The sequence below is a fragment of the Amphiprion ocellaris genome, chromosome 19, assembly GCF_022539595.1.
Source record: "Amphiprion ocellaris isolate individual 3 ecotype Okinawa chromosome 19, ASM2253959v1, whole genome shotgun sequence".
Classification (NCBI taxonomy): Eukaryota; Metazoa; Chordata; class Actinopteri; family Pomacentridae; genus Amphiprion; species Amphiprion ocellaris.
Genome location: NC_072784.1, coordinates 15,358,766 through 15,384,996, shown reverse-complemented (window position 1 = coordinate 15,384,996; position 26,231 = coordinate 15,358,766). Strand labels below are relative to the sequence as shown.

The window sequence follows — 26,231 nt, the reverse complement described above, 5'->3', positions numbered from 1 at the left end:
GCATTAGAACACAGGAGTGATGGTTGCTGGAAATGTTCCTCTGTACCTCTATGGAGATATTCCATTAAAAATCAGCTGTTTCCAGCTAGAATAGTCATTTACCACATTAACAATGTCTAGACTGTATTTATGATTAATTTAATGTTATTTTCATTGAAAAAGACAGCTTTTCTTTTAAAAATAAGGACATTTCTAAGTGACCCCAAACTTTTGAAAGTTAGTATATGTCCATTATTTTTCTATTAGGTGTTGCATTTCTCATGTTATGTAATTTTATTTTCTGAGCAACATCAAGCAAAAGAGTTTATTTTGATATTAATAAAGTTTTAGCTCATCTCAAGTTCACACTTAGGTTTCGGAAAATATAGTATAGTTTGGCTTAGAATGCAACCCCTTCTCCTCCATTTACTAGGTTGCCAGGGTGACGAGTCCCACACCATCTAATATTGATTGGCTATTTGACTGAAAATTAGCAACAGTAAACCAATAAAATAAAATATGCTGATTAGAAATGTCTTTGTTGTACTTTACGTTATGTAATCTCTCATAAAATACGCTTCCTTAAAAATTAAATTAAGAATGCAGCTAGTTGCATAGGAATGTAACTTCTGAGGGAGACAGGTTTGAGTTTTTGACTAAACACATGTAAAGTGAGTGACATTCAAATCAGCCTCCTCTATATTGTAGTTCATGCTAATTAGCATTTGTTAACATGGTAAGATGTGAACATTTGCTAAATCTAAACACAAGACTCACAGCATTCAGTGCCAATCAAGAGTTAGAACTAACCGCCATCTCTGACTGAGTGTCACTGATTGTTACATTATTGACCACAGTTTAAATCTACATCTGTACACTGACCCAGTACAGGTGCTCAGTTCTCCTTGTGAGGGCATTTACACACACACACACACAATATATGAGTTTCCTATCTGTAGTTGGGCTCAGGTTTGCAGCAAAGTTTAGTGACAGATTTGGAAAGGCATTTCACTGAAATAACATCTAATACTTTCAGAGTTCTGCGCCTTTGTTGTTGATTGACAGGCAGTTAACCGCTGCAGCTGAGATTTTAAAATAGTTTCATGAAACAATTTATTCCTCAAATGTTACAGAAGGATCAGAGGAGGTAAGATAGAGGGCATCAACACTAACACACCCCAACATGCCTGTCCTGCACACACACACCCCCCCCCCCCACACACACACACACACACACACACACACACACACATCAACACACACAAACATGGTAACCCAATAATTGTAACCTTGAGTCAGTAGCATTCAGAAGCTGACCTCTTGGCAAACCCCCAGCCTGCATGAGCTAAATGTTCACCGCAGGCTAAACAGCATCCCACGAACAACACATGCAGACATGCACCCACGTGAACACAAAGACACACACACGCATACGGGTAGACGTGGGGCGCAGGCGTAGGTCAGCGGCTCAGGTCACAATACACACCCTGCAGCCAGCCGGTCCACAGCCTCAGTGTCAAATCAGCTTTAACACACTGACACAATGCCTTCGAAACACTCGCACACACTCACCAACACTGCTGCGGCAACACTGAGGAAAAAAAAAACGATACTGACTGAAGGAAGAAGAAGAAAACGGGAAAATAACAGCGATGTGGAAGAATGCGCACATTAAGAATGCACAAAAAATTCATTCACACACGGAAGGCAAAACAACCTGCAGAGACGAGGTTTGTTGCAGTTGTGCTCTAGTGATGCTGCACACACAGTCCTCCACTTGTTTTCTGTCTCAGCGATTTCAGCTAATAGACCTACAGTCGAAAAATAAGCAACACAATCTCACTTTAAAATTTGTGAAAAAACGTTATTTTTATTTCATAAATTTCTCAGTATGGCACATGAACAGAGATTGAATGTTCTGAAAAAGATTTGGCACAGAACCTTGAAGCAGAACAAATCCACCCTCCTCCACACACACACACACACACACACTCGTCCTGCCACACACACAGACACACACCCCTATGACATGTTCCTCCAGTGTTAATACGCACATCTGTGATTATAACAGGTTAAAACACAGTCTTAAGAAACAATCACAAGAACAACCATAGTCAATATTGCAGAAGAAAAGCCGAAGCGAAACAAAGAAGCAGATGGAGGCCATGTTTAATTGAACAGAGGGAAGGAAATATCAGAAGCCTTGGTTTGTTGTGAGTTTGTTTTCCATTTTCCTGAGAGGATCGGGGTGGTGCAGAGGGGGCTAACGGGAGCGTGTTTGTGTGGATCAAGGGGTTAATACAGAATCACGACTTGACATCTAGCTGCAGGGGGGTGAAAAATGGCAGAAGGGGAAGGTGGGAGGGGTGAAACAGGAAGCATGAGGTAGATAGAGAAGAGCAGTGGAGGAGGAGGAGGAGGAGGAGGAGGAGGAGGAGGAGGAGGAGGAGGAGAGCAGGAGGGTGTAGGGGATGAGAAGCACGAGAGGAGGAAAAAGGGGGGGATAATGCAAGACGGACTCCTGAGAGCAAGCGAGCGTATGTATGCATGTGTGTGTGACTCAGAGGGAGAGGCCGTGACTGAGGCTTTAGCTACATATCTGAAGGAGAGGGTGAGAAAAAAGGCAGGGAAGCAGGAGAAGTGAGCCGTGCTCCTCCTCGGCCTCCCCTGGGTCGGGGACAGAGAGGAGTCATTTCCCCTCCGGCGCTGGGTGACATATAAGCACCGCGGCGGCCTTTCCTCCTTCATGTCTTCATCCCTGCCACACACAGATACACAAACAGAGATACCACTCGAGTGCACGCACACGCAGCCCATTCGGACGTATGCATAAATATGCACACTTACGCCACTCATGCAGACATTACACAAGCCTCTGTGCAAGTCCCATATTGCGTTCATGCACACACACATGCAAACGCACATGTAGACTGAAACCTACACAGATATGGAGTGACAGGATGTCTCTCAGTGTCATCTTTCATTCCTCCTGTCATCTTTGTCTCTTCTCAGTCTATCTGTCCTTTCTGCTTCTCTATTTCTGTCTGCCCTGTCCTCCCTTGTCACTCTATTTCCTTTGGGCTCAGAGGATGGGCGAGCCTGAGGCGACAGAAGCTGTTGCGTGGTAGGCTGGCTCTGGTGCCCTGTAAATGTGGCACAGCCATGTCGGGCCGCACACAAACAGCTCGTGCACAACTGAGGGCACCGTCTGAAAGTCGCCTGTAGCCGTGCGTGAGAATTAGGGGTAAAAATTGTAAGGTTAGTGTCACATTGACTATGAGCTGGGATGGGAGCCGACGTGAAATGAGGGTACTGAGGGCCAGACGGGATAAATAAATCAGCACCAATGAGAAAAAGCAGCATGCCTCACTGGCTGACATGTGGGGGTGGAGACAAGAAAGGATAAAGAAAAATCAATATCTCCAGTAAAAGTATCTTTCATATTGATGACTGTTTACAACCGTTTCCTGCCTTTTTTTAAAAATAAAAAACTTCTTACACTGAGGAAACTGCAGGTCGGATTCAAAGCTCAGCTGGGGAGGCTTATCTGGGTCAGAGCTGACTTGTGCTCTAGTTTCACCTTTCAGAGACCCAACAACTCCCGACCCTCAAAGCTGACATCCGGCGAGGGTTTTGACCTCATGTCCTCTGGGCTTCTGCCACCTCAGTAGACAGATAACAGTTAGACAGCTCTATTATCAAACCAGCAGCTTATATACATATGGCTGTCGCTATCTCTTCACTACGCTCCATAAGGTGCTCCAACCAGACCTGAATTTACACTTCAAAGCGTTGAAATGTGCTCTATGGCCCCTGCCCAGCTTCAAACAAACATCAGACACAGCGGAGTATGATTATGATGCTGAGCCAAGGTACCCATAAACAGTAAATCTGGAAGCTGGATGGCTGTGGATGGCCTGGAATGTGTGTTTGGAAACTTAACTGTGAGTCGGTCCGCTGAGAGTCGCACAGCAGCTGGGTCAGCACATTCTTTAATAGTCAGGACATTCCAATACAAGTCCCCGAGTCCGCACACATCACAAAACTGGAGGAGAGTTTTCTACAGCGCTCCGGGGCATGAAGTCGCTCCAGAAGTACGCTTCCAAATCCCAACACGGGCCGCGACATCCCAGATTGTTCTCAAAACACAAATCCGTATTTGAAAGCGCAATATGGTCGCTGTCGGGTGAAAAACCTTGCACGGCCCCAAATGTCAGCCTTTCAAGATCTAAGACAAGCAGGCTGCTTTTGAACTTGTCACACCAAGATGTTTTTAGTTCACTCCATGGAGTTCTGAAAGGGTTTTACCGGCACAAAAGGGCTGCAGAGTCTCAAAGTCTCACAAACACAAAACTCCACTGATGTTCAAAATTGGACTTACAAGATTTTCACGTGACAATAATGATATTCTGCTTCATAAAGCATTCATGAGAAGCTCTGTATTGAGCAGTGCTCCAACTTTACTATTCCCATTAATCGGTGCTTTACAATTACATGGGCTGTGAGCGTGTCCCATTTTACTATTTCAGCGTCTTCAGTGGATTTTTCTCAGTTTTCTTCAGTGCTGCAGCTCTGAGGCCTTTTGACCTACAGCTGAGTGACACAGAGGAGATAGTCATCTGGGATGAAACACCACTCATCACTCTCACATCACAGACCACACACACTGACAGCCCCCTCCGACTCCATGTGGCTCAAAGCTCACGAGAAGACCAAAATGGACATCTTGCGACCAACTGGCCACACGGTTTCCAAGGCAACAAGGAAATAAGCCATATGCTAATGCGGTGGCCATTCTCAAATTAAGGACACCTTCACAGGGTATAAAGCACACGAGGCAGCAGTTGAGAGGTCTGCATTAACTGCCAATGCAAATTGTTTAAGAAAGCTCCAGCTCAGTCAATAAATCACTCAGTCAGCCGGCGTCAGGGAGCGAACACGCATGCGTGAGTCTTACATACGCTGGTGTGGTCAGGTCTGATGAGTGGCCGCGGGGCAGGGTTTTCACAGTGATGACACAGAAAAATGTCTGTGCACATTTCATCTCAAGCTCCAGCAGAAAGACATCGCAGTGACAAAAAAAATGAAAAATTCTCTCATAATGTGACAAAACAGAATGACCCGGACGTCTGAAAAACTGGTGCCATCAACTCGGCCTTAGACCAGTGTGATGGTGATGAAAGCAGCCCCTGACTGCCAAGCATCCCACAGCTGAGGCGTAGCGGAGCGCAGTGAGGCTGCTGCTGCTGCTGCTGCTGCTGGGCAGGGGGAGGCTCTGTGACACAGTGGCACACAAAACACTGCTGCACTCATCACAATAACACAGCAGCCATCATGTGAGGAGGCAGCGACTGGCTCTCGTGGACCGTCTTGATGGCCGCGTGAAAAATAACAGCAATAACCATACGCATAAATTACAGCCGGTTTGTTGCTTTTGGCCTCTGCAATGTGGAGAAAATTAGCACCGGTGCCTAAGCGCATGCATCATTGACACCATACATATCAATAATGCATTGACCTCTGCTGTCACTTCACCGCTATTTTTAAAAGTAGGGGTGACAGAAGAGAAATTAAGCTGCATGGAGCTCACTTAGAGCTTGTAGTGCTGAGGTTAACATGTGTGCAGTCTCGCCCTCGGAGACCGGCTCGAATATGGTCGCGGTGTTCCTAACGCTGCCCGCCGCAGCGAGCGGCAGATTGAACCTGGAATGCCCTCATATCTGCGATTACACGAACCTCACCCACCATAAGCCAGCAGCCCCAAATAGTTTCATGTGCATCATTACGATTATGACTAAAAGTCGCATCACCGTCAAGGCGATTAACCACAAATACAGCCCCCTGAAAATGCACATTTAAAATCACTTAAGCTTCGCCAACAGGTGTTATTCTCTTATATAGCCGAGCCAGGGCAAAACAATAAAAATAAATGGCACAATCCAGAATGCTAACTTTGATTAGCTGATGTGAGGTAAACAAAAAGCTGCCACTAGACTCGACCCCTGACCCCTCGGCCTGCGGTGGCACATTGACAGAGCTGGAAGAGGCTCGGGAAGTTCTTTTGAAAGCAGAGGTCGGCCTGATTGAGCAGACTTTTCATCAGTTGGGTTTATCCCAGTATGCAGAGAAAGAGAGAGAGGAGGGAGGGAGCTGCTTAAGCGAGGAAAAAAAATCCAGTTTTTACTTTAAGTGTCAGTGAGAGGATCATAAAAGTAGCCTGAAGCAGAGGGAGACAGACAGAGCTGGTTTAAACTGGGGATTTAAAATGGAGGTCTGACCACCCCTCCTCCCTCTTCCCCTCCTTATACAACCGAGCGAGCGTAAACCCACCTGAACACACACACACATGCGCACGCACGCACACACACACCGGGCACAATCGCATCAACAATGGTGTAACATCTTTTGCCATAAACAGCGTAGCGCTTGAAATGTCCTGATTTCTTTGCCTTATACAACAGTACAACAGGCATTTTATAATCCAGAGCTGCACATGCAATAAAACACCCAAACACGCACACACACACACAGACACACACACACCCATATTCTGGTGTTTTTCACCTATTCCCTGAATGGGTGAATGAGCGGGTCCCTTCCTGCACAGTAAACACAGCATTTCCATTAGATTGTTAGGAGTGTGTTCAGTGCTCTGTGACTCAGACACTGCAGCACTGTGACTGTGTGTCTCCAGCTCAACTGCTGCTCTCTCTAACACCAAGCCTCAATAACATGGCCTCTGGTTTGTGCCACTTCACAGGAGCTATAGGGGCTACACAATGCTTTCCAAAGAGATGGAGCTACCACAGGCGACAGGCAGGGCATGCAGTATCTGAGGAATTCGGGGTAAATAGCTGTTTTAACAGTCCTTGCTTTCAGCCGATGATGTACACAAAACTGACGCACACTTCACTCTTACCCACAAGCGTGCCTACATGATAATTTCTCTCTTATTTGCACACACAGAGGCAGATGAATATGTAAATAACTTGTGAGGGGAATATGGATCCCTTGTGCTGGGAAAGGAATATGTTAATGACCGATGCAGGGTATGAGTGTTAATCACAAGTATAGGGTGCATAAATGTGTTTAGCAATGGTGTGGGGCCAATGCAAATGAAACACATAGAGGGCAGTGGCATGTAAATCGTATGATTCACTGACAGAAAGTCGGTGGGGTGAGAAAAATGGTTTCTGCTGTAAACAAATCAAATGCATTAACGAGGAACAGTACTGGGGGAGAGTCACCTGGTGAAAAGCTGGCAAACGTGGATGAATGCTATACTGTCCTCTCTCGTCTGTTTAGCATTCGAAACCCAAATCAAGCCACTGTGATAAGGGCTGTCGCAGCGGCAACAGTTGCCAGGGAAACCTGATGGCAGGATGCTGAGGGTTGGGGGAGGAGGGGAGGAGGGGAGCTTTATGTGAGGACGCGGGTACAATGCTCAGGTTGATTTGCTACCACTGAAGGAACACTGGCCGGCTCGTTGAGATATGGCACCTCAAAGGAAAGTGACTGACAAGGGGCAACGGGGCGCCGATGGTGACGCTCGCTTGGCGCATTAGACTGAGTGTGTAGTCATGACAACGAGGTGTTGACATAGCGCAATCTGAGCACTGTGATGGTGATGACATTCAGGAAAGTACAGAGCGAGCGTGAGTGAGCTTGTAAACCAGAGCAGGGCCTTTCCTGTCCCCCTGTGCAGAAAAAAAAAAAGGACCCAGTGCTGACCATTTCACATTCGCTATGTCTCATCTCAAGAAGAGCCAAAGGGATACAAACAGTGATACTACAATTAAAGTTTGATTATAACATAAAGAAACAAAAAACAAACCAAAAAAAAGCCACCAAATTTCACAGACTTGAACTGCCATTTTATGTGCCAGGTTTTTTTTAATTTTCAAAGTGACCTCTGCTAACAGAACATCTCTCATAATTATAACCAGTGTAATTAGCTAATTATAATAACAATAACAATATTACAATAAAGATAACACTTGATTTAAAAAAACAAAAAATAATCAAACTAGATAAAAACCCAAAATGAAAAACACTTATCATAATAGTTTTGTTTTTTAAAAGAGATCTATAAGGTTCTATATTTTTTTCATTTAATAGTCCTTTTTCTTTAGAAAAAATTCACTCACCACTGTATACTGTACCGTATGCCACCTTCTTCCTCACTGAACGAGCATTGCTTACCTTTAAAAATGCTTGGCAATGCTTGTCGTCCATTTAGCTCCCTGCTGCCATGAAATCCACTCATACACGATAACACTGAGATACAGTTGTGAAATAATCCTCTGCAAAGGTGCAGTCTTCGTCAAAGGTTCATGTCCGGTCTTTAATGTGTGATAATATGAGGGTTCCTGACTGCTTGAGACATCAGAGCAGAGGAGTCAGTGAGGGCTGGACTGAGGAAGCCATTTTGAGGGCCGGGTTATTTCCTGCTGATGAACGTGGAGTTTGCTATGTGGCACGCCGAGTCCGTCCCACTGCTGTTCATTAGCCGACAGGATCAGTCACAAACAACTTCGGTGTCATATACAAATGAAAAAAAGTACTTCCCAGTTATTTGTAGGCACAGGTAGTAATAATAATAGTCATGAATGATAATAATGATAAGACGATAACAATAATATGTCATATCACTGTGATAGATATTAAATTATGCGTTTAAACCCGAAGTTTGAGCAAATCTAAGGGAGTTTTTGGAGTGCATGCTAAATTAGCATGTGCAACATCTAGGTCATATTTACAGTAAAACATATTGTTGATCATTTAATGTGCTAATCATTGAATGACCATTATGACAACTAAAGCTAAAGCTGATTATCATTATTACCATTATGATCATTATTATTAACACTGTAGCTGTACTGTATACCAATAATGAAGAGCTGCGTCATATTTTCGCTGTGGAGCATAAAGATCTCCTTTCTCTGGCGACCCTGTTTATGTGAACGCAACAGGAGAGGGGTAAAACACTTTTTGTGGCTACAAAAAAGTCCAGACCAAAATAAATTCACTCAAACACTTTGTCAAGTTTTTGTTTTTAGCTTCTTCTCAACGGACGCCGCTCTCCCACGTGTCCTTATGCAGCACAGTCGGAGTGGCCATTGTGTTCCAAGTTGAGAAAAGTCGTAAAAGGAAGGGCCACTCAAACAGCTGTGTGTGTGTGTGTTATTTTTATATATATTCTTCAGACGTTGTAGTTTTGAGTCAGAAGCTTGATAAAGATTCTTTATAATTTATTTCTTTGAATGAAAATATATTTACGGTATATATAATATGTACGTTCGGTCCGTTTTAATATCTCTCTTTGTCCTTTATGCCGCAGGAGTTTTTCTTCTCCCATGATCACCCACTCTGTTTCTTTACTCCTCCTCCAAAGAAGACAGTAGCCAGTAAAGTGTGAAAGGGAAAAAAAGGTGAGAAAGTGAGAGTGAAACCACTCTGAAAAAACAAAAACTATTGTTGTTGTTCTGTCTCCCTGCTAAGAACTAGTCTGATACTTGTGTTCTGGACAGTATCGCTGCTCTGCTCTAATTTTGCTCTCTCTGTGTTTTAGTGCTTCCTGGAAACCTGGGACCGAACCGCTCTCCCAAATCATTGTTTGTTATTCTGCGCCTCTGCCAAACACCAATCTGACAACATGTCCAATGGCCAATATTATGTCTCCCTCCAAATATATACACTGAATGTGTCTGGAAATATACGGAGTAATCTGTATAAAACCTCGAGAGGCTCATTGCACATTGTTCATTGCTCTCCACTGTGCGAGAAGAGTTGGCTTGATATCGGACTTTGGCAAAGACTATCGCAGGTTGCACACATTAATGATTAATTTTGATGTTTGTGTCTGATTTAGTTTTAAAGTATGTGCAGGTGCTACTGGTGGGACTAGCGTTGATCAGATACTGCACTGTCTCCTTCACTCTTCCTACCTGCTTCTCTCTGTCAACAGATTGACAATACAAAGCAGCAACAATGTGAAACTTCATCTTTTTGAAATCTGTCCATGAGGACAGTTGGCTACAATCAGTCTCATATACTTGGTTTCACAGGTGCTTTCTGTATCACTGTCTCTATTTGGCATCCCTTTCTTCTTACCTCATACTTCTACCCTCACTTCTACTCAAATTTGAGTCTCTTGCACATTTTCCTTTGAGCCGCTCTTAAAAAGTAGTGGCTCATTCTGGCCTTTCCCCATTAGGCCTTTCAGAGAACTGTGGAGACCCAACTGGGGCAGGGGGACAGGGGAGGGCAAGGTGCCACCCGTGGGTACTCCCCCACCGGTGGAGGTTGGAACCTGGGAACAGGATATGTTTTGTGACTGAGAGCATGGCGAGGGGTTGTTGTTGTTGTTGAGGCCCACGCCAGGGCCCGTGCCCAGGCCCAGGCCCATCATGTTGTTGTTGAAGTGATGGGTTTTGTAGTAGTGGTTGAGGTGCTCCGACCGGGCCAGATTGGGCAGGTTGACTATCTCTGGGTGATGCAGCCTGAGGCTCTGACCACCTCCTATTCCACTGCTTCCGCTCTGCGTCACCGTGGAGCCTCCTGAGATGCCGCTGCCCCGACCGCTGGCCCCGGCGCCCAGCTCGTCCTCCACGTTGATGATCTCGATGGCACGAGCAGGGCCATGGTGTTTGTGCAGCTGATGCTGCTTCCTCAGCTTGTAGAACACCACCAGCATCACCGCTGCCATGAAGGTAATGGCTACGAAGCAGCCAATGATAATCTTGGTGGTCTTCATCACATCGTCCAGGCCTGAGAAGCCCGGCATGGTGATTGGCACAGTGAAGGTGGGTCGAGTGGTGTGGGGAGAGGAGGAGGACCAGCTGGGAGACAGAGAGGAGTCTGTGGTAGGAACAATGTCTGTCCACAGGTCGGAGGGAGTTGGGCCAGGGCGAACGTGGATGAAGGTCTCATTGATGGCAACCAATGCATAATCGTTACCTCCTCCAGTCTCCACCGTTTCCACAGTAACTGTTGTAAAGTAGGTGTAGTTGACACTGGCATCAGCAGCAGTAACGTTAAGGACAGCAGTCGCCGTAGTGTTGCCAGCAGCGTTGGTCACCATGCAGGTGTATTGGCCCGTGTCTCGCAGGGTGACATTCGTGAAGTTGAGTGTGCCATCATGCAGGACGGATATCCTCACCCGGTAAGAGCCGTGGGTCATTAGAGTGCCATTAGGGGTGATCCAGTTGACAGATGTTGTGGACGTGCTTGTGCGACACTTGAGCTCAGCAGCCATGCCCTCGGTGACATTCAGGTCTGTAGGCGGCTCTACAATGACAGGAGCATAGCAGGTGAAGTGGCTCTGGTCAAGCTCTCCAATGTATTTGCCCTTTAAGAATGGCGGAGCGTGGCAGCGGGCACAGCAGGTGGTGTTACTGGGCACCGTCTCCTTCAACCACCAACTAAGCCAAAGTACATCACAGTTGCAGACCCATGGGTTATGGTTGAGGTGAACCCTCTCCAGCTGGTGAAGGGGTGTGAAGAGGTCGTGGGGCAGGGAGTGCAGGGAATTATGGGACAGGTTGAGCTCTTCAAGGTTTTTCAGGTCATCAAATGCGTTGCGTTCGATGACGGACACCTGTGAGTGCATTAGCCACAGCTTGCGAAGGGACACCAGGCCCTGGAAGGAGCCTGGACGGATAATCTCCAACCGGTTTCCTGACAGCTCCAGCTCCTCCAAACGCACCAGGGCCGTCAGTTTAGGAATGTCTTTCAGTCCACACATGCCAAGGTTCAGGTACCGCAGATTGATGAGGCCCACAAAGGCTGCATCAGAGATGAAATCCAACTTCTTGAGCTCACCCAGGTCCAGGCGACGTAGCGAGGGCACACGGTGGAAGGCATAGCCGGGCAGAGTCTCAATGGGGTTGTTGCGCAGCCACAGCTCCCGCAGCTTGCTGAGGTACTCAAAGGCATGTGATGGCACCAGTGTGAGGCGGTTGTCGAAGAGCTCCAGTGTGTTGAGGTTGGGGAGGCCATTGAATGCTCCAACTTCAATCTGACGTATCTGATTCTTGGAGAGTTGGAGGATTTCCAGGTGCCTCAAATGCTTGAACGTGTCTGACTTGATGACCTGGAAGTAAAAATTTAAAAATTATATTAAATTACTGTACAGTATGAAGGATGATGACAGACTAACAGTTGTGTGTGTTTCTTCTGACAATGCAAGGATTTGGATAAATATTAGCAGTGCTGTACAGAAGACATTTATAACAAGTTCAAAGCATAAAATATTAATTTGCCTGTTATGCATTTTTACTTATCACACAGCTTCCATTAAAGTGCAATCTTCATTTATTTTGCTTTTTGATTTCTTATAACACACTGCATGGCATACAACCTTAAAAGACATGCAGTTGTATTACTGACATATCATTTTCAGAATGTAGAAATGATACGGTTTGCAATACATTATGAATCAATGTAAATAAACAACAGAACACTGTCAATGAATGATTCAAAGGCACAAATATGGCGACAAGTATATATAAATAATTCATCTTTCTGCTCATTATAGCAACAGCTGACCCTTCCACTCCACTGACTATTGCTGCTGTCTGCTTTTCAGCCAGACTCTCCCTGACAAGGGTCACCCTGGCCTCTGTGTTGGACTTTCTATGTTGCTGATGAAACAATGTGCATCGCCTGATGGACAGAGAGCTACAGTGACTGTGCTGATCCACGATTAGAGGTTGTAAAAAGAGTTGGTACAGTAAAGCCCAAATCAATAACCCTGACCTGCACAGGAGTCACAGGTATCTTGTTTTGAAGATTGCTCTCACATTTAATTTCACCACTAAAAACACTCGATGACCAGAATAAAGAATTTGATCCTCAGTCTACTGTACGACCACAGTGGAGCACAACTTGTATTAGTGGCAAAATGGTAAAACATGGTCATGCTTAATTTGTGGTTAAATGCTTACTTTCAACACATTATCACATTCAAGAAAGAAAGCATTACACTTGACCTTTTTTCTGAGCACTATGGTGAACTAAACTCCTTCCTAACCCTGACCTTGTTTTAGACGCTGAAGTGCTTTTCACACCGTTGTTTCCGTGGAGGCTTCCTACTGACACATTATAATCCCTCGCTAATAAGCTGATCGTTAGTGTTGGTCAATTCACATGAAGTGTCACCACAGAAGACAAACTATGAAACTAAATGAATACAGTTTTAAACATTCTGACTTGTATATTAGCAATGGAAAGAGAGGTTTTTCTCGAAGAACATGGGTGCCACGGGCCCTGGACGGCACACTAGCATTGGTGTGGTCCAAGTGGAGCTCATTTGGCGAGAAGTCAAAGACACACAGCTAGCGAGCGCGACTAAAAGCCCCTTAAATCTCTGACTGTTTGAGATATGTGTGGCCAAAGCCCTCTGTGAGACACACAGAGACTCCTGGAGTCAGGCCATTGCCTCTTCTGTATGTAGAACAGGAGCAGGGGGAGAGAGAGGGGGGAGTTGATAGGCAAAGAAGGGGGAGAGAGAGAGGAAAGAGGGAGGGGTGAGGATGTTAAGAGGGGGTGGGAGCTGTCAAGGCTTTACTCTCAGGGTACTCGGTGGAGGAAAAAATAAGCCAGAGAATCTAGGATGCCTTCAGGTGTTAAAACATTTTTAGATTTTTAATCATTTCAAGTGGGGCTGCAGGATACAACAAACCGAATCGGAATTTGTAGGCTAAAAACGAAACAAATACTGTTATTATTTCTTTATTTTTTTTTATCCTCCATGTTAACAGCATCTCTTTAAAATCTCACATACCAAATCAAGAGGCGTGATGTCCCATTTATGCTCCGTTAACATCACATAATGTTTAATAGGATGTTTTCTCCGAGGAATAGATGATATTAGGCTGCTCTGCCCAACATACGGAGCGCTTGACATTATAAGAGATGCCCTGGACAAATTTAACAATGTTTGGGATATTCGTTGCTTTTCATTAGAGGAGACAAAATGGAGTGGAAATGAATTTAAAACCACAACAGAACAAAGCACTGTCAGCAACACGAGGATGCTTCCAATTATGTCAAATGCTGCTGCAAAGAGTAAAATCAACCCACTCTGCTTATAAATGTACAGATTGGTGTGCTTTGTATCGATGGTCTGTGGTTAAATGATCTTCCCTTGCAGCTGTAAAGCCACAAACACTGTCTAGGGACTCTAGATAAATTGGTAATGCATACAAAAGGCAATAGGGTGTCATGGAAATATGCCTTCCTTTCAATTCATAAAATATTCCCTCAGTTCAGAAGAGGCTCAAGTGCCTTTTTTCTGTCATTATAACTGCTTTTTTTTCTTGTCTTTTCTTAGAAATAGAGTTTCTGAGAGAAAACCTGTATCAACAAGTTAATCCGAACATCCACAACTGTCTACAAAAGCAAATATTCCCTCTGATAATGGGGGAATAATGCAAGTTTTAGAAACATAAATATGCTAACGTCAGTGATGGAATTAATTTGTATACAGTATGTGTACATTCTGAAGAGAAAATCCTCAATCTGCTGCACAAGATGCATCTGTTTTATCAATACAAACAGCTACAATTATAATAGAAGAAATTTTATTTAGATGTGTCAATAAGCTATGTGCTGGAGAGAAACCTTGAAAAGTACAGATACTGGCATGTTTAAAATGACAGAATGTGTGTTTTCTCAGTGTGATTTATGCTTTGCAGTGGTTCTAAATGAAAACGAGAGTGAACCATGACCTCCAGTCGATCATCATTACACGAAAAACAACCAGCAGTCAAAAGAAATCAATAACTTTTCCAGACAACCATTAAATTACACAACGCATCATGATGCAACTTGCAGAAAGAAATAGTATCAAAGTGTTTCTTTTTAGGTTCTGAAAGATGGATTTTGTTGTCATCTAGACATTTTTTATAACCTCTAAATGTGTACGTGCCATATTTGTATACAAAACATTTTGTCGAGCGTGTCCCGTATGAAATGCACACTTCAGATCCACACTGACATGACAGGATGCAACCTGACAAGCGACTTCCTCCAGCTAATATTTACCTGTATCGAGTTCTCCTGCAGGTTGAGGTATCGCGTGTTGACGGATATGCTTTCGGGCACCTCCTCCAAGTTTTGCCTGGTGCAGATGACTCGGCTGGCCTGGTTGGAGCAGGTGCACAGGGAGGGGCAGGAGGAGGCGGCTCCCACTAGCTCCGGCCCAGGGAGGAGGAGCCGCAGTAGCAGCTGGGCCAATAGAAAGAGGAAGGGGGAAGGGCCGGGAAGGCAGGTCAGCGTGGCGATGCGCATGGCAACTGGGACATGACCCTGCTCTTTAATCCGAAGGTACAGGTGAGGTGACTCCACACTGGTGGATCTGTGAGAAAAGCTTCACTTTCCCTTTGGTCCTCCAGTGGCAATTTGTTCTTTCTAATTCCACATCCTCTGAGATGTTTCGTGTCCTCTGTCGATCTCTGCGTTTTTTCCTCTTGTTTTTGGAACATAGAAATATGCAGATAAACAGATGTTATTCCATTTTTTTTTCTTGTGTTGTCTGGGGATTTGACTGAGGCTTTTTGTGAAGTGAGAAGAACCCAGGAGTTACTGTGAAGAACAAAAGCGAGAGGGACAAAGAGAGGGAGAGAGAGAGAAGATATTAAACACAGAACACACACTGCACTTCATGTTTTCACCAGCAGACACTGAACAGAGCAAATAATAGGTAGACATCTACAGTATAGCTTATCATGGGAGGGATTGTCAAAAAATCTTTCAGAAGCATTAGCACCTTTGTGTCACTGCTCATATCAAATCCCACATAATCCCTGAGCAGACATTTTGTCAGAAATCAAATCCTCACACCCAGGGCAGGTGGAAGCCGATTTCTGTAATTAACGGTTCAAGGTGGAGACGTGGAAATACGAAAGCATGAAGTCTAAAATAGGCCAATAAGGTATTTCTGTGTAAACATATCAACAAATCAGAAAGTTTTGAAGCATTGGTGTAATTGTTGTAAACAGATAAGCTGCATCATAAATGATCAAAATAAGCCAAGAAGTTGTGCATTTGTTGTAAAACAGTTTAGACAGAATATGTCCCACTTTTGCAATTTAAAAGAAAAAAACTACCACTTATTAGTTTATTTAGTAAAACATGCACAGAAAAGGTTTTTACATATCCATTTTTAGATGTCAATTAGATGTCTTTCAAAATAAAAATAAATTTATTTCATGCTGAATATTCATTGTATGATAATGTTTTGGTGACTGGAACATATAGTAACTATTCTATCGTGCTTGGACTTGGAGTTTTCTTGCTTGGACACAATATAATGTATAAAAATGATGCAAAATGACCAACAGTGAGAAATGATCTGAATCCAGTCTACAGACAACCAGACAATTTTGTCAAATTCACAGTCAAGTAAAGCAAGATTTAACAAAAATGACTTTGACGTGCAAAAAATGAAATTATTTCCACCTTAGAAAAGCACCACACATATATCTGCCCCCTATTAAAAGAAAAAACAACCCTTCAGGTCAAAATCTAAGGAAAGAGGAGGTCAGGGTGGACATATGGTTCAAATAAACATTGGACCTTTTTCCCCATTTCAAAATTGAAGTCAGTGTTTGTTTTAACCATGCTCCTTCCATATTAATAATATTAATAAAGTTTATTTGTTTAGCATTTATCAAAATCTGTGTTAAAAATGCCTTAGGACAAACGCATAATAACAAAGTAAAATACAGTGGGAAGAAGAAAATCAATTAAAACAGCAAGCATTGAATTAAAACTTAAAATGGAGCAAAATATAGTGTAATTCAGTCAAAAAAAACAAAGAAAAACAGTTTTATAAAAATGACAAAAAAAAGAGAAGAAGCCTAAGAAAGCCTTCTGATACAAAAAAAGCCTTCAAATGTAGCCTAAAAGAAGATACCTAAGTATCCAGCTGGAGTTCCTATTAACTTTATCTGCATGTGCAGTATGTGACAAGGAGGCCTTCAAACTCAGATCTAAGTTGAACTAAGTTGTTTTTGTGCCTTTTTCTGCAGAAAATATGCTTCATCTGGATCATATTTGGAGTTAAAGGAACCTTAGACTGGATATAAAGATGGACAAACTCAGTGTGGGGGCTTTGGCTGTTGCTATCTTGTCAGAGCTTGATTCCTCCTAACTCCCGACTAAACCAAAAGAGGTGCAGCTGGAGTGAAGCTGAGGCCATGGACTGTCCATTTTAACACTTATCTGTCACTAAAAGCAGCCTTACTCTCAATTTTAAGCCTTAATACATTTTAAACTCATGACTTTTATTTATATATTTATATATATATATATATATATATATATATATATATATATATATATATATATATATATATATATTTATATATATATTTATATATATATATATATATATATATATATATATATATATATTTATATATATATATATATATATATATATATATATATATATATATAAAATATATATATATATATATATGTATGTGCTCCTATATAGTTGTCATGGATGACAAAATTATCAATGGAGATCACCAGACTGTAAACATATTTATTTTTGCTGTATAGTTGGACATTTTAACATGGAGGTCTGAGGGGCCTAACTGACAAATGAAGTCAGCCTCATGTGGACATTTGAGGAAGTGCAGTTTCTCAGCCCCAGAGGTTGTCAAGGACCAACAACCTCTATGCCTGCTCTGGTTGGAGGTTTACACTAAAATCAAAATGAAAAGATTGCATTTTAAATGTCATGGTTTTGAAATCATAGTCAAATAATGCAATAATGTTATTTCTAATTTGTGAAGCGTGGTGGTTTGCATGTTCTCCCTGGACCTGTGTGGGTTTTCTTTAGTCTTAGTGCAAAGATATTCATGGTAGGTTAATTGGTGATTCTAAATTATCTGAAAGTTGTGAGTGAGCATAGTTATCTGTCTCTTTGTGTTAGTGCTGTGCAGATCTGGTGACCAGGTTTACGCCACTGCTCCTTCAATGTCACCTGAGAGGCTGCAGCCCCCAGCAACCCTCCACAGGGATGTATGGATAGAAATGTAAAACACAAGCTGCACAGTATTTTCTGCATCAATCAAAAAATATTTACACAGGGGGAAACTTGCTTCTCATTCAGAGCAAATGATGCAAAGAGAACGACAATACTTTTCAAAGGTATACACACTACCGGTCAAAAGTTTGGACGCACCTTCTCATTTAATGGTTTTCTTTATGACTATTTACATTGTAGATTCTGACTGAAGGCATCAAAACTATGAATGAACACATATGGAACTATGTCTTTAAAAAAAACCTGTTAAATAAGTTAAAACATGTTTTATATTTTAGATTCTTCAAAGCAGCCACCATTTGATTTGATTACTGCTTTGCACACTCTTGGCCTTCTCTCAATGAGCTTCATGAGGTCGTCACCTGAAATGGTTTTCACTTCACTGGTGTGCCTTGTCAAGGTTCATTTGTGGAATTGGTTTTTTTTTTTCCTTTTCTGCTTTATTCAATAGGTGCAGTAGAGACAGACAGGAAGCGGGGGAGAAGAGTGGGGGGAAATAATGCAGCAAAGGGCCGCTGCGTCAAGGTCCAGCCCCTATACATGGAACACCTGCTTAACCCGTTGAGCTGTACGGGCACCCAATTTTGTGCCTTCTTAATGGAGTTGAGACCATCAGTTTTGTTGTACAGAAGTCAGGTTGGTACACAGTTTACAGCCCTATTTGACAACTGTTAGAATCCATATTATGGCAAGAACCAATCAGCTAAGTAAAGAGAAATGACAGTCCATCATTACTTTAAGAACTTAAGGTCAGTCAGTCTTTAAAATTGCAAAGACTTTGAATGTATCCCCAAGTGCAGTAGCAAAAACCATCAAGCACCAATCAGGCCTTTATGGTCAAATAGCTGCTAAGAAACCACTACTAAGGAAAAGCAACAAACTGAAGAGGTTTGTTTGGCCCAAGAAACACAAGGAATGGACATTAGACCAGTGGAAATCTGTGCTTTGGTCTGATGAGCCCAAATTTGAGATCTTTGTTCCACCTGCCGTGTCTTTGTGCAACGCAGAAAAGGTGAACGGATGGTCTCTACATGCATGGTTCCCACTGTGAAGCATGGAGGAGGAGGTGTGATGGTGTGGACGTGCTTTGCTGGTGTCACTGTTGGGGATTTATTCAAAATTGAAGGCACACTGAACCAGCATGGCTACCACAGCATCCTGCAGCAACATGCCATCCCATCTGGTTTGCGTTTAGTTGGACCATCATTTTTTTTTCAGCAGGGCAATAACCCCAAACACACCTCCAGGCTGTTTGATCAAGAAGGAGAGTGATGGAGTGCTGCGTCAGATGACCTGGCCTCCATAGTCACCTGACCTAAACCCAGTTGAGATGGTTTGAGATGAAATGGACCACAGAGTGAAGGCAAAAGGGCCAACAAGTGCTCAGCATCTCTGTGAACTCCTTCAAAATTGTTGGAAAACCATTTCAGGTGATTACCTCATGAAGCTCATTGAGAGAATGCCCAGAGTGTGCAAAGCAGTAATCAAAGCAAAGGGTGGTTATTTTGAGGAATCTAAAATGTAAAACATGTTTTGACTTATTTCACACTTTTTTGTTTACTACATAATTCCATATGTTCGTTTATAGTTTTGATGCTTTCTTTGAGAATCTACAATGTCAATAGGCTTGAAAATAAAGAAAAAACATTAAATGAGAAGGTGTGTCCAAAGTTTTGAGTGGTAGTGTAGATGAAGGAATTAAACATCTACACCCCTCAGTTAAAAAAAAAGTAAAATCCACTCAGTGACGGGAAGCAGCAGGGTTTCGGGGACATTTGGTCGTAACTCTGAGAACCATTAATAACACCACTAGTGTGAGATAGAGGCTTCCAGTCATCTCTGCCAAGGTCTCATTTGTTAACAGTAATTATACCAAGGTACGACAATTAATACGACGATGATATATTGATGTTTGAACATGCTACACTTACCACCTTTAATTAAACTCATACTTATCAAAGCAGGCCCAAACCTTGAAAACAAAAAAAGGCCGCTGAATCCAGGAAGCAGCGCCACTGTTTGCAGTAAGACACAGAGGTGGGACTGAAATGCTAATTCCATTCCTGTACGAGCATAACATTGTATGCTCCAGGGGCCGGAGAATGGCAGCGAATGGTGCAGTCTACATTAACACTAATAGATGGCCGGTCAAGTCAGACTCCAGCAGCCTGGAGAGCCTCAGTTCCCCTCTGCAGGTTATTTAGATGTGAATAACCTTAAATAAGGGCATGCAGCAATCTAGATACAGTTATTAATGATGATGGTTGTAATGATGGGACTTTGACACGCAAACTCATTTGACACGCCGAGCATCCTCACTTGGCACAGTAAGAAAGGAGATGAGGAGGGGGGGCAGAGAATGAGAAGGAGAGAAGGATTATTAATCTGATAGATGACTGTATGGCTGCAGGCAGAGAAGAGAATTATCAACACTACAGTAATAGATGAATACTGAACAGCTGCAGAGAGAGGGCCGGAGAAAGAGAGACAGAGGGGAAGAAAGAGATAGAGATGGAGACAGATGGAGGGAAGGTTGAGTGAAAGGAACGATGAGGGATAAAGACCTAGAGAGAGGTATAAATAGTGGGAAGAGCAGAAAAGAGATCAGTTGTAAAAAAAAAGAGAGATAAAAAAAGTTGAAGACGGAAAATGGGGAGGGAGAGAAGAAGAAGAGACATTAATATTAATAATCTCTCACTCAGTAAGAGAGAGAGAGGGGGGAGAGAAGGGAAGGAGGCTCAATAGAGAGATGAATATAAAGCAGACAGAGATGGAGGGAGGTGAACGACAACACAGAGACGCATATAAAACACAGTGATGGAGGGATGGAGGCAGGAGACGATACAGAGGGATGAATATGAAACAGGTGGAGGGCAGAGTGAGGCTCCTCTCCAGTGGGAGGAGAGCTGGACTCGGATCGGTGTGGCCAAGATTGATCAATAACGCACAAGTTCAATGACATTAAAAACACACACAAGGACACGGCGATGAATCATATCGGCGGCAGGAGGAACACAGCAACACCGGGATGAGCGACGGCAACCGATCATCACCATAAAGAGGCTCTCAGTTGGTATTTTTGGAGCAGCTTTCACCTCTTTATTTTAATTTCCAGCCACCTTTTTTTTTCCCTTCCTTGCCAGCGAGATCTAAGTGTCAGAGCTATTTCAGGTAGACGGCATCGAGTCGAAAGGTGCAAAAAAAAAAAAAAGAAGAAGAAAAAAAGCTGGTGGTGGAGATCAGATGTTGCAGTGGGGAGGTGAGTCCATAGAGAAGACTGAGAATAGTCGAAGCTGACAGCTGGTTAGAGGCTGGCTGATTGTATTCGGCCTCGCTGCTGTCACCGTCCACATGCTACAATAGTCTCTACCTGTACCCCTCCCTCCCCCTCTATCTCCCCTGATATCTCCCTCCTCCTATCGCCCATCTCCTCCTATAAAAGTGGGAACACTCTCTTCCTCTCTGCGAACTCTTTTGCGAACTCATTCACCCTCCCAGCTGCCTCACACTTCCTTCCTCCCTGCTGCTACATATTTCCTGGACCTCCCCCTCCCCTCCACTCCCCACTTCGGCCCGCTATGGTGTCCAGTGGCGGGGGTAAACGCCGCGCTGACCTCGCAGTTTGATGAAAGATTAACCTGTTACAATGATGCATATTAACCCCTCACCCCGACTCTTCTTTTCTCTTTCCACCAAACACAAACACACTGCAGCTTCCTCCCCCCCCTTTTGCTCTCTCATTCCTCTCTCTGCATTCAAATCTTAGCCAACAGAGTTACCATGGTTACCTATTCACCACAGTCTGCCACTCCGTCCAGCTGTATCCCACCAATTCCAAATCCACCCCTCCCCGGCCTCCCTCATTAGCACCCTATACACACTCGTATACAAATGGCACGGACCGAACACGAGCGCCAGTGACATCAACGCTCCCGAAGCCGCCCGGCAGCGTCGCAGCGGCTCCTGCGTCGCTGGTGATGCTGCACCGGCGATGGTACAGTTTAATCCGTCCTGTGTGTCGCCACAAATGTCAGGCAACCACAAATCACAAGTGCAAAGGTCAGGGTAATTTGTCCTGCGAGTGATGATGACGCAGCGGCAAATTAAAAGGTAAGCAAGCTGACAATCTGGTGCGCAAAACGAAATTAGATATGAAAAATCTACCATGAGTGTGTCTGCGAGTTTTAAAGGCACTGATGGGCTGTTTTCTGTTTTGTTTATGCCCTGTAATAAAATGCAGCCACATTCCAACAGGAGTGAGCTGTTTTTCAAAAAATGTGGGTTAAAGCGGGAAAATCTGATGCTTCTCTGGAGCCCAAAAAAAATTACAGTTGCAAAAATTTACATGGCTGCACAATGGAGCAGATTTGATTTAGGAAGATCTGAATTTAACTGTCAAGTTTCAAATATACAATAGTGTTCAAAAGTTTGGGGTCACCCAGGCAATTTGACTTTTCTCCATGTGCTAACATAACTGCACAAGGGTTTTCTAATCATCAATTATCCTTTCAACACCATTAGCTAACACAATGTAGCATTAGAACACAGGAGTGATGGTTGCTGGAAATGTTCCTCTGTACCCCTATGTAGATATTCCATTAAAAATCAGCCATTTCCAGCTAGAATAGTCATTTACCACATTAACAATGTCTAGACTGTATTTCTGAATAATTTAATGTTATCCTCATTGAAAAAGACTGCTTTTCTTTAAAAAATAAGGACATTTCTAAGTGACCCCAAACTTTTAAACAGTAGTGTATATAGTGGACTACAGTTTGTCATACATTGTTGCCTCATGTCTAAATGGTCCAGTCCATGAAAAAGGGTTATACAATAAAGAAAAAACAGCAAAAAATCTGGAAGAAAGAACACAAGAAAAAAAGTAGAATACTGCAATGTTCAAAATGAACATAAGCCATTTACTGCAGTTACACAAAAATCGTCTGCAGCTGTTATTTAACAGTTAGTGCTCTGCTCTACTTATGCAATTTGTAGTAATTTTTTTAAAAGGTGAGAAAAAGAAACAGCTGAAGCAACAACATAACACCACATTCAAAAGATTCAAGCGACAATAACCTGAACATTTTTCTTATAAAAATCTATACATTTAAAGGCAGATTTTGTAAATTGGTGAAATAATGCTGCGTAATAACATAATTATGCTTTCATTTAAAAGACAGCAACATTCAAAGTGTGTGTCTTTGTATGGTTAAAAAACGTTTTCTTGTATTTAAGAGATGCTTTCGACTTGCGAAAATTTGCAGTTCTGTTCAAATTTGTCCATGAAATTTGAGACAAAAACCACTTTGCTAACATACCCTTATGGTGCTTTGGTAACTAATGACTGACTCAAAAACCCCGATTCAAACATCCTGAGTTTCTTCTATGACAAACCGAGAGAACCAATCCTGCCAACTTGCAGAATGGGATTTGCTGTATCATTGTTCTTTGTCAGAATTAGTTTTTATATAGAACATGCTTGTTAAAATAACACTAATGTTAGATCTTGCCATTGTGTAGTGCAGACTAAAAAGTTTGCTGGTGTGCTTGAGCTGCAACAAGAGGCTGGGACTTCATAGATGTTGCAACAGTGCAGAGTTATATTTAAGCTATTTTAAGGCAGAAAGGGATCATTTTATAGGGATAAATTAACAAAATGTGCAATTTTGAGTTTTTAGGGGTTAAATTAATGACCAGAGAGGGACTCTAACCTTGAAACCAAGTTTTGGGGACTAAAGCAAATTATATAAAAAATTCTGCTACTTTTTTTCTGATTTGGGGCTGCCATTGTTTAAAAATCTATTACAGAACTGCAACATGCTTATATTTTGCACTCCATCACATTAAGTACATTTTTTCCCGGTTATATTATGAAAATATAAACAGTAATGTCGTTATTTACAAGCAAGTTCACGTAGGAAGACAATTATCATTCTATTTCCATGTTTTGAAAAGTCACCTCACAATAACCGGAAAATGAATGCAGATTTGATGCTCAGTGACTCAAGCTGGTTTCGGCTGTGGACTAATGGCTTTTCTTAATGTACAGAAAGGAATGGAAGTCAATGGATCCCTGGAAGGTTCGACAAAATGTATTTCCAGTAACTGTGCTTTGCAGTGAACTGTCCCCAGTGCTCCTGTTTAATTCTCCCTCGAGCTTCAAAGAGCCGCTTTAAAGTTAAATAAAACATATTTTTTTCCACAACATTACATGTAAATTCCGTGTTCCATAAAATATTAAAATTCAAGACCACTTTCAACGCTGCGCGATTCCATCAAATGGAAAATCTTGTGCATCATTTTAGACATACAGTATTTCACAGTAATTCAGCCTGACATATTTGATTTCTTTCACATCTTGACAAGAATTTAAAATAAAGTTTTGTGCGTCTGAGCACCGCTTGGTTGCGCACTATGAATTTTTAATGCCTGACTTGCCAAAGGCTCCGTAGGGTTAAAGAGGTTAAAAGACCCCCATTTTCGTGTTTTTGATCCTCGCTGCGATGATGTATCCTGCGAGCTTTATTTCACGAAGATTTCTGTCAGTTTTAGGTAATTGAGTTGGATCATTTTCCCCTCCACTACATCTCAGCCTGCGACCACAGAAAAATAACGTGAGGAGGCTGGGAAAAGAAGCGGAATAAGTGGTGCAGGGTTTTGCTTTTTTCATCAACAGAAGCGAGAGATGATCTGTAGAGTTTGGTGGCCGTGAATTAGATCTGCAGCAGATGGAGAAGCAAAAAAAAAAAAAAAACTCCAAAAAAAAACCAAGAGACAACAAGAAGGATGAGCTGACAGTCGAACAAGCGGTGAGTCGAGCAGACAGGAGTACACTCCTTCTCTCCAGTCTCCTGTCTGCACATCAGCATGGAGGCCCATCAATAATGACTCGGCACACACCAAGATGGCAGCTCATGCAGTCGGAAGAAGAAAAAAAAAAAAAGCCCATCCTGTGGGTTGTGTGTGCGGTGGGAACAGAGCCATGACATTTCCTGATCGCGGTGACATCTCGCCAATCAGGGTTGTGCCTGTGAGGCTTTAAGGTGGTTTCAAATCTGCTCCATTTCTGAAATAAAGAGGTGATTTTTCAATAACGCAAATCAGGTTTTATTCCAGTCATCTACAGATTCAGTGACCGTATGCTTCATGGCAGCTGCTGATTCAGTCAATTTACTGAATCCGTTTAATCAATTTACCTTTCATTAAAATTCAGTTAGCGCTGGTCCATGTCTGAGATGATGCATATGATTGGGTTTTTCTGATCGATATAAATATTGATCGACCACACCGTCTCAATCTCTTAATCTGAGCTGAATTCAATAACCAGATTCCCCAGAAAGCGGTTACGTTTTTGCTATTATCTTGTGTTTTAGTGCAGATTTTTAGAGCCTCTACCACCCTGAGAAAAATAAAATTGTAAGGCAAATTGGCTCCTTCCATCTAAATAGCGTCGATATCGGCCTTAAAAGTTCAAATAACACGCAGCAATAAAAAACGATTCAGAGACAATCCAGCAGGATTTGCAGCACACAGGGCGTCTGTAAACAGGAACAATGCTTTGGTGTAATTGTTGCCAACCTGCTAGTGAGTTAGTGTGTTGGGGTGATGAGGAGGGCAGCAGGGAACCAGATCCACCTCCTGCCTGGCTTCTCCAACCTTCTGCTCCTGCTTCAGCATGAATGCCACAGTCTTTGCCCCTCGAGGCATCGCTAGGGGGCGAAGTCTCGGGGGAGAAGCGAGAGAATCATCCCCTCTCTCCCGTCTTTGTGGAGATTCTTTTGAACTCCGTTTTCAGGACACGGTTTTGGGTGTTTATCCAAACGGTCAACTCAGTGAGTTTCCTTCTGCGCCCCGGGCCAAATAGAGTTTCAAACACTGTGTGAGTGATAGCAGTTCTGTTTCTCTTCATAAACAGCGAAAAGTAACATGTTTTTGGATTATCAGTGGATCCTTGCTCTGTTTTTTTTTTTTACAAAGTGAAGATGGTACAAAAGTCTGCAGAGGTTGAAATAGCAGCATAGCCGTATTTTTTACCTTTTAAAACTTGTGAATAAGCAGTGATTGTAATAGAAGTCATTTTATCACAATGCTATGCTACTTTCTCTTAAAGCAGAAGAGTGAGGTTTACTGGATCACAAGTCAGTCCCAAGTTATTTTTTGGCAATAACATGAGTCCCTAAAATTGTAC

At 42.8% G+C, this 26,231-nt stretch overlaps 1 protein-coding gene across 1 annotated transcript in view; it reads right to left on the bottom strand.

The window, feature by feature from the left end:
* Positions 1 to 1,822: 1,822 nt before the first annotated feature.
* Positions 1,823 to 26,231, bottom strand: part of lrrc4ba (leucine rich repeat containing 4Ba) — a 40,567-nt gene continuing 16,158 nt past the window's right edge. Inside the window, exons 2-3 of the mRNA XM_023276554.3 lie at positions 15,028 to 15,567; positions 1,823 to 12,073 (exon numbers count right to left, since the gene is read on the bottom strand). Of these exons, the coding sequence (XP_023132322.2) occupies positions 10,118 to 12,073; positions 15,028 to 15,273 (2,202 nt within the window). The 5' untranslated portion in view covers positions 15,274 to 15,567 and the 3' untranslated portion in view covers positions 1,823 to 10,117. The remainder of the gene's footprint in view (positions 12,074 to 15,027; positions 15,568 to 26,231) is intronic.